The 14,594-nt window shown below is 54.0% G+C and overlaps 1 protein-coding gene across 2 annotated transcripts in view; it reads right to left on the bottom strand.

Moving 5' to 3' along the window:
- GMDS (GDP-mannose 4,6-dehydratase) overlaps window positions 1-14,594 on the bottom strand; it is a 419,586-nt gene that overhangs the window by 65,609 nt on the left and 339,383 nt on the right. For both annotated transcript variants that reach the window (XM_069563990.1, XM_069563989.1), the window contains exon 8: window positions 5,074-5,192. In XM_069563990.1, coding sequence (XP_069420091.1) covers window positions 5,074-5,192 — 119 coding nt within the window. The remainder of the gene's footprint in view (window positions 1-5,073; window positions 5,193-14,594) is intronic.

Below are 14,594 nucleotides of genomic sequence, written 5' to 3'. Positions count from 1 at the left end.
CACACATCTCCCGTTCTTTTTCTTACTTTCCTTGTGGCTAAGATCCAGGATAATGTGGAAATGGTTTAGCAGAAGCGGACAGCCTTGCCCTGAGCCCCACTTTTAGAGGAAAAGCATTCAGCCTCCACATTCAACTATGATGCTAACTGTTGGTTTTTCTCAAAGACCATTTATCAGCTTGAGGAAATTTCCTTTAATTTCTAGTGTGTTGAAATTAATTTTAAAAAATAATAGCTGCTAAATTTTATCAAATGTCTGTTCTGCCTCTATTGAAAAAAAATATGGCTTCTTTGTTTTCTTAATATGTTGAATCACGTTAATTTTCAAATGTTAAACCAACCTTGCGTTCCTAGAATAAACCCCACTCTGCCGCGGTGCACCAACTCTTTATATATGGACAATTTCGATCTGCTAATATTCTGTTGCTATTTTTTGTTTCTATGCTCACTGGAAATACTAGTCAGTATCTTTCTTTTCATGTAATATTTTTATTTTTAGCATCAGGGTAATATTGGCCTCATCAAATGAGTTAGGAAGTGTTCTCTCTTCTTAGTGAAAGGAAGGAAGGGAGTGTTTTCGCCGTTAGACATTGAAAATCCGTTTTCTAAGCTGCGCATAGAACTACAGAAACTCATAGATTTTCTGAGTCAGGTTTGGCAGTTTGTGTCTCTCATGCAATTTGCCCATTTTCTCTGATCTGAAAAGGTCACTGGCAAAACCCTGTTCACAGCATTTCCTTACCATTCTGTCAGCGTCTGGAGGACTTGTTGGGATGATAAGTCTTTTATTTCTACTGCGTATGATTTCTGCTGTCTCCTTTTTTCCTGGATAGAGGTTCATCCACGTTTTGATGATTTTGGATGATTTTGATGATTTGTATGATTTTCCCCATCATGTTCCCGTTTCTACTTCATTTATCTCTATTTTCATCTTTGCCGTTTCCTTCTTTCTGTTTGCGCTGGGCTCAATGTGCTCGTCTTTGTCAAGCTTCTTAAGATGGAAGCTGGGATAACTGGTTTGGGCTCTTTCTTGCGTTCTAACGCCAGTGTTCACAGCCACGCACTCCTCTCTAAGCGCTGCTTCGCCAGCACCCCGCGACTTCTGGTACGCTGCTTTCCCTGGCGTTTAGTGCAGAATTTACTCCAATCTCCCTTGTGATTCCTTTGTTTGACCTGTGAGTTGTTGAGAAGTGTGGCAGGTGGTGAGCTCTGAAATGCCAGTCAGGGTAAGGACGCTCGCTTCTGTGTCTGCAGAGACTGTCTACCTGTACCGCAGTCACAGAGAGAGGCGTGCCACGGTGCACAGACATTAAGTCTGTCTTTTTTCCTATCCATTCTGTCAGGATTCTGAAGCATCTACAACTCGGTGTATATACATTTAAAATTATTATGTCTTTATGAAGAATCAACCCTTTAAACTGCGAAAGGGCTCTTTATTCCTTCTGAGGAAATGAAGTCTCTTTCATCCCATATAAATGCAGCCACTCCAGTTTCCTTGTGGGTAGTATCTGGATGCTTTATTTTTCACCTTTTTGCTTTTAAACTCTCTGTGTGTTTATACCTGAAATGTGTCCCGTGCCAGCAGCGTGTCGCTTTTCCGTCGAGTCCGGCTTCACCGCTCTTTTGGGCTTTCAGGGCGCTCACCGTGGGTGTGCCTGTCACTGCAGTCAGCATCTGTCTCCTTCAGCCCCATCTGCAAGCTGTTCCCAGCCCTCTTCTCCAGCTGCTCTGAGGCGAGCAGCCTCCAGGCTGCATTCGGCCTCCAGTGCCGGCTCGTGGCCACCTTTCATTTTGTTCTGTTTTAGTGGTTTCTCCAGAGTGCGCAGCACATTCTTTGACTAACTGCAGCCTGTCTTCAAATAGCTCCACGCCAGTTCCCATCCGGTGTCAGAGTCCTGCAACAGCGCAGCGATGCGAGGCTTCCATCCTGTCTCCGCTCTCAGCGCTGCTGCTACTGTGCAGTCTGTTCTATTTATTTACGTCTATTATATGTGTATTAAAACTACAAACGTACTGCTGTTATTTGTACTTTCAACAGTCAGCTACTTTTCAAAGAATTTCTAAAGTGAGGGGAGAATTTTTATTTTCCTACATTCCGGCGGCTTCTCCTGCCCCTCATTCTGCTGTTTTCCTTCCATCTAAGCGTTTGCTAGTGACGAGCCCTCCCAATCTCCGCCTGTCTGGAAAGTCTTTAACTCGCCTCCATTTCCGAGATGCTGTCCGCGGGCACAGACCTCGGGGCGTAGGTTTCCTCCTGCGATTTAAGGGTGCTGCTACAAGGAATTCTTGCCTCGAATAGTTTCTGATACCACAGCTTTCTTATGTTAGTTCCCCTCTACGTAACTCTACTTTTAAAGTTTTCTCTTTAGCATTTATTTTCAGTAGTTTGGGAAACTTGGGGCTGTTATTTAATTCTTTTCCTGTGTCCTCTCCCCCCCTTTTCCCCAAGACTCTGATTGTGCACGTTAAGTTGTTTGATTTTGTCTCACAGGTTAATCTAATCAAACTCAGTTTCCCCTCAGTCTGTTTCTTCCTGCGCTTCATTCTGGGTCATTTCCAGCACAACGCGTGCAGGTTTACTAGCTTTTTTCCCGCAGCGTCTGATCTGTTCTCAATGCCAAGAGGGAGGCTTCATTCCAGTTACTTCATTTTTCATCTCTGAAGGTTGCATGCGGCTCTTATAAAAAGCACGCATATCTCCTCTCTCTCCTCACTCCACTCATGTCTCCTCGACACAGTCGGCCGTCACAGTGGCCCCTCTGCCTTCCCCATGAGCGCACACACTGTCTTTATGAGGCCTCAGTCTGTTTCTGTGGACGGATTTTCCTCTTGGCTTTAGGTCGTTTCCCACTTCGCGACACTCCTACTAATTTTTGGTTGAATGCTAAGCGTTAAGAAAATTACGCTTCTGAGTCTAGATTCTACTGTCTTCCTTTGAAGAACACACGGCTTTGCAACGGTTGGAGGCCCAGTGACTTGGAAGCCCTTGAAGTCTGTGCGTCAGCTCTGCTGGCCTGGCCTTAGAGGAACCTCCACTCAGGGTCACCCCACCTCCGAGCTCAGGCCTTCTGGGGACTTGCTCCGTCCTCTGAGTGATGAGCGAGGTGGCTCGGTGGCGGCTGCAGCTCAGGAGCCTCTCGGCCGCGGGAACGCCCTGAGAAGCCTTCAGTCCCACCTCAGGGCTGTTTCCTGTCCAAGCCCATGGAGTTTCCTCATATTTGGCAGGAACGCAGGGGGATCCTGACGCACATTTCTGGAGCTCCTTTGCTTTGTAGATCACACCTTTCTAGAACTCATCCGCACTCTCCACAGCCCCGGACTCTGCGCTCTGACCTCTGTCTTCTCTGTAGCAGCGCCTCTTCCTCCCTCCCAGGTGGAGGCCGTGCCTCCAGGAAGCCAGGCCATTGCAGGGCTCGCCTCACTCGCTCCTTTCCTGCCAGGGCCCGTGGCCCTGCGCTGCCCATTGTCCGAAAGCTGTTCTATATATTTCATACAGTCTCCTAGGTTTTCAAGGTAGAGGTTTAACCGAATTTCTGTTATTCCATCATAGTTAGAAGTGGAAGTCCCTTCTTATATTTTAAAACTGAACCTTGGGAAAACAGTTGGCAGATCCTCAAGAAATTAAACACAGAGTTACCATAAGACCCAGAAATTCTACTCTTTAGGCTTTTACCCCCAAAGAACTGAAAGCAGGGACTCAGGAACTTGTGTGTTCACAGCAGCACAGCTCACAATAGCCGAAGAGGAGCAACCCAGCTGTTACAACAGATAGATAAGCAACACGTGGTCCAACCGCACAACAGAGCGTTACTCAGCCTTGAGAAGGAGCGACGTGCTGGCGCGAGTTACAGCAGGGACGGGCCTTGAGGACATCAGGTTCAGTGAGGTGAGCCCGGCACAGAAGGACGGAAAGTGTGTTGTTCCACTTACACGAGGTCCCTGGGGTCCTCCCACTCAGAGACTGCAAGCAGAGTTTTCGTTGCTGGGGCTGAGGGAGGGGTGGAGAGCTACTGTTTAACGGAGACAGCGTTCCAGCCTGGGGAGATGAGAGGGTTCTGTAGAGGGCGCTGGTGGTTGCATTAGCTGTGAATGTCCTTAGTGCCACCGACCCACTTAATGCCCCAAATGTGAAAACGCTAAACTTTATGCTACACATGGGCTTCCCAGAAGGTGACAAAGAACCCGCCTGCCAAGGCAGGAGATGTAAGGAACACGGGTTCGATCCCTGGGTCTGGAAGATCCCCTGGAGAAGGGCATGGCTACCCACTCCAGTGTTCTTGCCTGGAGAATCGCATGGACAGAGAAGCCTGGGGGGCCACGGTCCACGGGGGTCACAAAGAGTCAGACGTGACTGAAGTGACTTAGCATTTACACGTATCCCACCTCAATAAAGCAATCACCGGAAAAGAGTCTCCATCCACAGTGATGGACTAGCCCCAAATCTTCCAACAAAAAAGCGACTGCAAAACTCGTGTGATCAACGAGTGGGTGGAGCATGTGATGTTCTGGTGTAACGGGTAGCGCTGGCTGAGCTGAGACCCTCAGTGACACCCACGGGCTGGACGCTGCTCACACACCAGTGGGGCCTCCTGGCCATCCTGTGCCCACGTTCAGCAGAGTCACTGCTCATGGGGAAAGCACACGAAGTCCACGGGGATGGGGCCTCGGGTCAGCAGCCCGCTCTCAGTGCTTCAGAGAAAAGGATTTTGCTGGTAGTACATCCGAAACTGTCCTGTAAATTTTTGTGGTTTCCAAAATTTTAAATATATAGTGAACGTATTAAAAACAGAGATTGTATAACGTTCTCACATTGATCTGTTTAGAGGAATTAGTGACAGTGAAATCCCAGGAAAGCCTGTATAAACCATGATACAACATTTGAAGTTAAAAAAGTAAACAGCTTAAAAACATATTTAAAAATTAAAAAGATAAACTTCTGAAGGACTGAGTATAGTTGGTGACCCGCGCGTGACGGGGACTGCCAGCGGGACAGAGCGTCTGCTGCCTGCTCTAGAAGGGCAGATGGCGAGACCGACTGCAGGCAGGCGGAGGGACGCCCGTGGGGCCTACTCACACAATGGTCTTCCCGATGTGCAGAAACGACTTCTCCACGAACTCCCGCACACTGTGGACCTCCCCCGTGGCGATGACGAAGTCCTCGGGCTCGTCCTTCTGGAGCATGAGCCACATGGCCTGGGGAGAGAGGCAGAGCGGGTGAGAGGGGTGCGCTCCCCTCGGGGCGGTCAGGGCAGCACGCGCACCCCCGACGGGCCACGCCGACAGCCCTCACAGTGAGCCCCCAGGAAGCTGGGACACACACACACACACACACACACACACACACGCATGCATGCACACACACACACACATGCATGCACACACGCATGCACACACATGCAAGCACACATGCACGCATGCACACACACATGCACGCACACATGCACACACACATGCACGCACACGCGCACACGCACACATGCACACACGGACACATGCACACACGCATGCATACACACGTGCACGCACACACGCATGCATGCATGCATGCACACACATGCACGCACACATGCACACACGGACACATGCACACACGCATGCATACACACGTGCACGCACACACACGCACACACACGCACGCACGCACACGCACACACACGCATGCACACACGGACACACACGCACACACACGTGCATGCACACATGCACACACAGACACACGCACACACGCACACACACATGCATGCACACACGCACACACATGCATGCACACACGTACACACGAACACACGCACGCACAAGTGCATACACACATGCACACACACGCACACGCACGCACACACATGCATGCACACACGGACACACGCACACACACGCACGCACACGCACGCACACGCACACGCACACACGCGTGCACAGCTGAACCGCCTCGCTGCACGCCTGAAGCCGACGGAGGGCAAATCAGCCTCAGCACAGCTCTGCGTCACCTGCACCGCACCCGCGCGTGTTTTTAATTGATTAATTTATTTTAATTGGAGGCTGATTACTTTATAATACTGTGGGTTTTGCCACACTGACATGAATCAGCCACGGGCGCACGTGTGTACCCCGGTCCCGAACCCCCTTCCCGCCTCCCTCCCCATCCCAACCCTCTGGGTTGTCCCAGTGCAGCTGGGACCCCCATTCTGAATAACACAGGTAAAAGCAGTAGGCACCCCCTTAGAACACAGACCCCCCGGCAGGGACACTGGACTTTTGCTTTCACGCTTAAAGGGAACTGTTGGTTGGTGTCTCCCTAGCTGCTGTCAGATAAGCTGAGAAGTACATTTCTGAGGAAGATGGAGAAGCTCATTTTCTTTTAGAAAATGCAGTCAACAAAGCCCAATTCTTCTTCATCCATCTGAATCTACGGTAGCCTTCTAAAAAAATACAACCGAGCTTATATCTCTTGTGCGCGAACTTTCTTCTTGCGACTATTTTGCATTTTGGGTCTACTTCCAGACCGTCTCCAATCATATTTCCGTCCTGCAGAAGAGGGGACTTCTGGCCACTTCACACGCCGTGGAGCTGCAGCTCATGTGTCTGTAAGCGGGGCGATGGAGACAGCCCGCGTCAGGGACACAGGGAGACGCCGGATGAGGTCATCCTGCAGGAGAGGGCTTTGTTCACGGCCACAGACTGCAGAAAGACCGGCGGTTACATGTCATATAATAGCTAGTAAACTCAGCTGCAAGCCTTTTTAAAATTTTATTTTTATTTACTCGGCTGCACTGTGTCTTATGTGAGACACGTGGGGGTCTCCTTCCCTAACCGAGGGTTGAACCTGAGCCCCTGCGTTAGGAGCTGGAGTCTCACCACTGGGTCCCAGCCGTGACACCTCGAAAGTCTCACACGAGTCACATTAATAGTAGAGCCTGACCGGCTTTAAACAGGCACAGGATGCAAGCTCTTCCTCTTGGTCGCGACGGCACGCCTGGCCTGGGAAGCCTGTGCTTCGGCGGCCCCCACAGTGTCGGGCCCGGGTGGCTGGCTGCTCCTCGGGGGCGCCCTGCTCGCGGGCACCCGCGGAGGCCGGGCCCTCCTGGTGTCTGTCTTGCAGGAGCCTCCCGGCCTGCCTGCCCTCCTCCCGCGGCCTGGGAGCCCTCTCTCTGCACCTTGATGCAGCAGTCTCCTGGGTCTCCCTGGGGCGATGGCCCCCACGCTGACTTCACTGCAGCCACTTCCCCGATGAAGGGACCATCCCACCTCCCAAACACACAAGCTGGGGCACAGACGCACGTAAGCACACGCACGCACACACACACGCGCTTTGGCTTTCTTCAAAATACTTTCAAAGTTTTTAGGAAAAAATCAAATTATGCTTCTGGCTAGAATTTCTATTTGAACGTTTTTGTGAGGGATTAGTGTATACACTTAAGTGTGTTTTACTCAAATTTCCATTCTAAAAATAACATTTCAAATGGGTCTTTCAGGACAGCTCCGCTTATTTTATTTCTTTTGAACACTATGTTGGGGCTCAAATGGTTTCGAAAAAATCATATTTTGAATCATGTGAAAGGAAGTGAGGACAGCTGAAAACAAAAGGAGAGAAGACGGAGGAGGCCGGCCGGGGCTGGGCCACGCAAGGCACCAGCGCCGGCCCCAGGGCGGGCTCGTCCCCACTGGGAACCTGGGGCCACCAGGAGCCTCTCCTTTCACTGGACCCAACGCCGAGAATCTGCCCTCTTCTTTTCCATCAGACCGTCTGCGGCCTCTGACCTGCCAACTTCTAGGCATTTCCTGTAAAGTTCCTACAGTCCCAGACTGCAGCCTGGGAATGGGAAGAGAAAAGACATACAACTCCAGAGTTATTTGTTATTCCTGAGCCGTTTACTGGTCTTAACAGAGGGAAGGGCTTTGTCTGAATTTCCACTGAGTACAGTGGATGGTCCTTGGCTGGTGATGGGGGCCGGGTGACACCCGGGTCAGCAGGCGAGCGAGCTAGCGTCTGGAGTGGCTGTGGTCAGCGCTCTGCCCCCAGGCCTGCGGGGATGCTCGCCCAGCCAGACACAAGGGCCCCTGAGTGGGAAGCGTTGGCCCGGCCTCCGCACACAGCTGGGCGCGCTGACCTGGTCCACTGCTCCCTGGACGGACAGAGTGGCTGACCAGGGTCCACCTCCACGCGCCTTCCTGATCGTGGGCAGGAGGGGTGACCCATGATCGGCCTGCAGCTTCTGACACAGAAACGCTCCAGAGGGGACAGGCTTCAGATGTCAGGGTCCAGCCCCATCTCTCCAGGTACAAGGGGCCCCGTGAGGATACCACGGATGTACCCACGTCCTCACACACTCGTCACCGCTGCCCTGACCTGATCACCAGGGCAAATGAAAACTCCGCCTGCTTCTTTCTCACCTGTCCCAGGGGGAGGAAAGACAGCCGGGGCAGGGGTGCACCAAGGCTTGAAATTGCTCCTTGATGGCAAATGGGCCCTTCCGCTGTCCAGCCACGTCTCGTGGCACAGGCAGTCACGGAGACCTGACCCACGTCACCGACATCGGAGGCCAAGTCTAGATGGTTACAGACGTTCGCCCCATCCGGAGGTATGTTTTCTCGTAACCGTACAATTAACCTAGCTGTTTCACAAATCTGATTAGAGAAGTCAAAATAAAACTTTGATTTAAAAAATTTTCAAAAAAAAAAAAAAGAACCCTAAAGCCCTCCTCTGCCCACCTGCTTGCTGGCCGTTCGGGTCACGGCCGCGGAAGTCCCAGGGAGGGGCCCCCACCAGCTGGGCGCGGGGCGCGGGGCGTGGGCGGCCCCCAGCTGGGCCCGTGGAGGGGAACTGCCAGAGTGCGCCGCACAGCTGGCCAGCGGCCCGACTCCGCACACGCCCTTCAGAGCGCGGGCTGCGTCTGTCTTCAAAATCTGGCTTCGACGATTGCCTCCACCTCGCTGTTAACCTCCGGCTTGGTATCCACACCAGGGACACTTATTAACCGAGCTATCATCCATGAATAACGAGACGTGTTAATCGAGGTTATGATTAACTGTGTCCGGGGACTGCTGCCGCCTCAGCCCTGTGCTCACTCGGCCTGCTCCACGGGCCGCCGTCACGGAAATGGTCTAAACACACACACACACTTACAAATACACACACGTGTAGACATACACACACACACTCACAAATACACACGCGTGTAGACATACACACACACACTTACAAATACACACGCGTGTAGACACACACACACTTACAAATACACACGCGTGTAGACACACACACACTTACAAATACACACGCGTGTAGACACACACACACACAGATACAGAAACTAGGGTCCACAGAAACCCCACAGACTGTTTCTACTGAAAATCAGAGGCGCTCGAACAAATGGAGATAAAATTCCCCACAGAGTGTTCCAAGTGTGGAACTAGTTACCGGCATTTTCTTTGAGCTCATTCAGTAGCTGTCTCCACGACAACAGCCTGGTGTTCTTAGCTTGAATCAGGACCTCGAGGAGTCCCGGCCGAGGCCGGGTCTTACGTTTGTGGGACCCACAGGGGGCGGTTGAAGGGCTACCCCAGGGTCGGGGGAGCACCGCTTACTCTGACATAGTTGGGGAACAAATACAACTATATGGAGAAAATCCTTCGGCATAAAATCAAAACCTCAATCTAGTCATTTCTTCATGGGCAAAAATACTGAGGCTTGTGGAGTCCTCTGACTAAGGACCTTTTAGACATTTTAAAGATACAAACTTACTAGTCAGGAAAAAAATCATTAGACCATAAATTAAAAAAAAAGAAACAACCCAAAATAATGGAACAAACTTAGAAGGCTCTCTAAGCTCTCGCTATGAACGGTCATTCAACGCTGGTACCGATGCTCTGAAATGGACTGGGCCAGCATGTGCCCTGCCCTGGCCTACCCACGGACCTGCGAGGTCCAAGGCGGGGGAACCACAGCCTGGTCGCCCTAGTCCTCCGGGAATCACCCTGACCCAGTGTGTTTGGAACGCCGTCTGCTCTCTGCACACGCGGAGCCAGGTGGCCCAGCTGTCTCTCCTTCGCTCTCCGAGGACGCTCCGCCTGGTTCCTGGGCGCAGCAACCGCCCTCTCCTCCTCCGTGCCCAAGTCTGCTGCGTGCTGCCTGGTCACACTCGTGCTTTTGCTCTTTCCCACATTGTTTATCTGATTTCCTTTTGCTTGCTCGTTTGATTGTTCCTAACAACATTTATTTAAAATTTTCTTTCTGACGTGGCTTCAATGTCTTGAACGATTCTCTCTCGTCCATGTTGCTCCTGACTACTTCAGGCTTAGCTCTTTCATTTATTTTATTTCATTTATTTCCTTGAAGTGTGGAATCTGCAAACATTTCCTTAAAGGGCCAGAGAGTAAACACTTGAGGTTTCTGAGCCACAGGCACTCAGCTCTGCGGCCGGAGCCCCGAACGGCCGCGACAGCTCAGGGACAGACCTGCGGGGCTGCACTGCTACGGAACCCTGACTGGCCCACGGACGCTCGTCTGTCCACCCAGGCTTCTCGCAGATGGAACTGGACCGTGCTGCCTGCAGTTCCTCTGGACCCCGGTATCCTCCTCTGACACGGTGCTTACGGTCAGCACGCATGCCTGCCTGCCTGCTGGGCCCTCGTATTCCCCTGCAACCCCATCCCCAGGCCACTCCCCTTTCCCACCATTACTATTCGCTGCCGAACTGCAGGAGGAAGAGCACAAAAGCACAGGGTGGGCCTGCTGCCCCTCAAGGCTCTCCCCAGACACTCTCTCCAGAACCACCACGCTCCCCGCCGGGGCACACCTGCCCTCTCTCCCCAGTGTCGGGCTGGGGATCGTGGCCACCGGGCAGCCCGGCCGCGATCAGTCTGCACCCTTGGCCCGGAGGCCCGGCCTGACAGGGAAGCTGGTGTGTCCTGCAGGAAACAGTAGGCATCGGTATGGACGTTCGCTAACCCTCCATAACCCTCATGGCAGGAAGCGAAGAAGAACTAAGGAGCCTCTGGACGAAACGGAAAGAGGAGAGCGAGCGAAGAAGCTGGCTAAAACTCAGCCTTCAGAAAACGAAGACCATGGCTCCAGTCCCATCACTTCGTGGCAAATAGATGGGGAGACAGTGGGAACAGCGGCGGACTTTATTTTTTGGGCTCCAAAATCACTGCAGACGGTGACTGCAGCCATGAAATTCAAAGACACTTGCTCCTTGGAAGGAAAGGTATGACCAACCTAGCCAACATATTAAAAAGCAGAGACATTACTTTGCCAGCAAAGGTCTGTCTAGTCAAAGCTATGGTTTTTCCAGTAGTCAGGTACAGATGTGACAGGTGGATTATAAAGAACGCTGAGCTCCGAAGAACTGATGCTTTTGAACTGTGGTGTTGAAGAAGACTCTTGAGAAGACCTCGGACTGCAAGGAGATCCAACCAGTCAACCCTAAAGGAGATCAGTCCTGAATATTCATTGAAAGGACTGGTGCTGAAGCTGAAGCTCCAGTCCTTTGGCCACGTGATTCAAAGAACTGACTCACTGGAAAAGACCCTGATGCTGGGAAAGATTGAAGGTAGGAGAAGAAGGGGACGACAGAGGATGAGACGGTTAGATGGCGTCACCGACTCGATGGACGTGAGTTTGAGTAACCCCCAGGAGTTGGTGATGGACAGGGAGGCCTGGCGTGCTGCAGTCCATGGGGTCGCAAAGAGTCGGACTCGACAGAGTGATTGAACTGAACTGAACTGAACCATATGTAATATCATTCTGTGGGGCTTTTAGGACTGAAGACTAAGCTGAGCAAATTCTAGAGCCAGACGTGCATGCCCGGCACAGCACACTCGGAGTGGGTGCGTCAGGCTATGTGGCCACGTGCACGGTGAAGGAAGAACCAGAACGGAAGATGCGAACAAAGGGCGTCGCCCTGGGGCCGAGCTGCTCAGGACTCGGAGACCTGCAGCAGGAGCCCTGGGGTGGTGGCTCCGCCCTGCCCCCGGGCTGCGGGCCAAGTGGCCTGACCGCCTGGCCTCGCGCTGGACACACCTGCTCTCCTGCACCTGCCCTGCCTCCACGGCCTCCCGGCCAGCCTGCCCCCACCTCCTCAGAAAACAGAAGCTGCCAGGCCTCCTCTGGCCTCGGCCTGGAGTGACCCAGCGTCCCCCCACTCTATGGACAGGCTCAGCCCAAACCCAACAAAGGGGAAACACCGCGGTGAGAAGTCAAGTCGCACAGTGGGAGGCACCCGGGGTGAGAGGGCGGTCCTGTGATGACCGGAGCTTCGGCTGGTGGTTTCAGCACCGCAGAATTCCGTGCTTGCCTTTAACAGTGGCATCGCTGCCTCTGCCGCTGCGTCTCTGCTCAGCACTGTTTGCCTTCAACACCCTGTCAGGCCCCCGAGAGGGACAGGAGCCCGGGACTCAGGCTTGGCGGCCCGACCCAAGCTCCGGGACTGCCACAACATGCCTCCCTGAAGTGCTGCTTCCTGGGGCCCCGCCGCCTACCTGGACCAGGTGCTTCCAATTACCTGCTCCCACGCGCACAGCCTGCGAGCCACCCAAACCCGCTCCCGGCTCAGCAGGGCCGCCGCGAGCTGTGGGCTCGGGGCGGGAAGCGACTCCACACCCACGGCCACCTGCCGGCCGCCCCAGCCGCCCGTGGCTCCCTCGCAGAAGCCAGCCCTGACTTCCCTGTGACCTACCCCTCCAGCCCGTCCTGACCACCTGGCCCTGCCGCTCGGCTGACTCCAACCTCTGGAATCCAGCTTCCGGGCTGGTCGTGGGTGCCCACAGACGGCAGGCATGAGCCTCAGCTCCCCGATAACCATCACCACTGGTAGATAAACCCCACAGACACAACAGGGCATGGGCATCAGGGAAATGCGGGTCGTACACTCTTCACAAGCTCAGTTTCCTTCAGACAGCGCTGCCCCATCAGCAGTGGGCCACACATGCAGCTTAGCACCTTCCGTGAGCCACAGTGAAAAGGAGCCGGAAAAAGGGAAGCTGACTTCAGTGTCTTAGAACGCCAAACGCAGCGCCGCGCCACTGCAACGCGGAACACCCTCCAGGCGCGTCACAGCCTCCAGGCGCGTCACGCTGCTGTTCTGTGCAGGGGGCCGTGGCGCTCCTTCTGTGGCTACAGCACCCCTGAGTTCAGACAGGCCCCCCTCACATGCTCAGTGACCCAGGGGCCTGGTGGGCGCCCACTGGGCACAGGGCGGCAGAGCCGTCCCGGAGGAGGAGAGGTGAGTGGGCAGTGCCTCGTCCTGCCGCTCCGCCTGCAGGGCCAGGGAGGCAGCCGCCCCGCCGGCGGCACAGCTGCAGGGCTGACCTCTCGTCCCTCTCTCGTCATGGCCTCCATGCTGCCTGCCTCTTCCTGGAGTGACCTCACCGGTGAAGACAGACCTTGAAAAGTCGTCCCATAGCTCCCGGCTGATGACCATCTGACACGTGAAAGCTTGCATCGCGACTGTCCGACGGGCAGCAATTCCCTCCCCACCCGCCCCGTGGGGACATCGGGGAGTGAAGACCCAGAGGACCCTGATGATAGGCACGATGGCACTGGGCGCTCAGAGAGGAGGCTGGCTGCTTGAAGCAAACCTGGGTGCCTCAGAGTCACCCGGAAGGGGCCCGTGCACCCTGTGGGCCTCCACCAGCCCCCTTGGGGCTGACCCCACAGCCTGAACACCTGAACTTTAACAGGTTTCAGGGAGGCTGCCAGCACCAGTGTGGGAGCCACAAGGAGAGCCCAGGCTTGCTGGGCTCAGACGTGGAGTCGGATCACCTGGGTTAGACCCCCATTCCGGGAGTCACTGGATAACTTCTGAGAAGTTGCCTAGTCTTCCAGCGCTTCAGAAAAACGAGAATACATGGTGCTGGCCTCAGAGGGCTGTTTCTGGGATTAAATTAGTTAATATCCCTGCTGGCTCAGCTGGTAAGGAATCTGCCTGCAATGCGGAGACCTGGGTTTGACCCCTGGGTTGGGAAGGTCCCCTGGTGAAGGGAAAGGCTACCCACTGCAGTATTCTGGTCTGGAGAACTCCACGGACGGTACAGTCCACGGGGTCGCACAGAGTCAGACGCGACTGGGAGACTTTCACTTTTCACTTTTATGAAAAGTGCCGGGAATGGGCGGGGGCAGAGTGAGTGCTCGAGGACTGTGGTTTCCGTGACGATGGCGCTGACTACATAGCTGGAGAGGGCTCCTCTCCAGGAGGGGAGAGTGGAGGGTGGAGAGAATTTAATCCCAGTTCTGTTAGTCAGAGCCACAGACTTTCATAGATGGAAGGGACCTCAAGGTACCGCCATTCAATTCCACTCATTTAGAAGGTGGGCTGGCGGCTGAGAGCAGGGAGGCGGGGTGACCCGTCTGAAGCCACACAGCCGGTTCGGCTGGTGGCGGGACGAGAGGCTGCGCCCCCGTCCATTCCTCCTCCAGGCGCACTCCGCTCCCACACGCTTTCCTGTGGGAGTGCCGCAGATGGCTGCTAGGAACCCTGCGTGGGCCTCTGTGCGCCTGCCCGGGGACCCAACCTGCCGGTTGGCAAGCGTTCACAGGGTCCCGCAAGGTGCTGGCATGGAGGACGCAGGGCAGGGGGGGCGGGCAGACACGGTGGACGC

This window comes from Ovis canadensis, chromosome 20, assembly GCF_042477335.2.
Source record: "Ovis canadensis isolate MfBH-ARS-UI-01 breed Bighorn chromosome 20, ARS-UI_OviCan_v2, whole genome shotgun sequence".
Lineage (NCBI taxonomy): Eukaryota > Metazoa > Chordata > Mammalia > Artiodactyla > Bovidae > Ovis > Ovis canadensis.
Note: the sequence above shows the minus strand (reverse complement) of the source record. Positions and strands in the feature narration are given on the sequence as shown.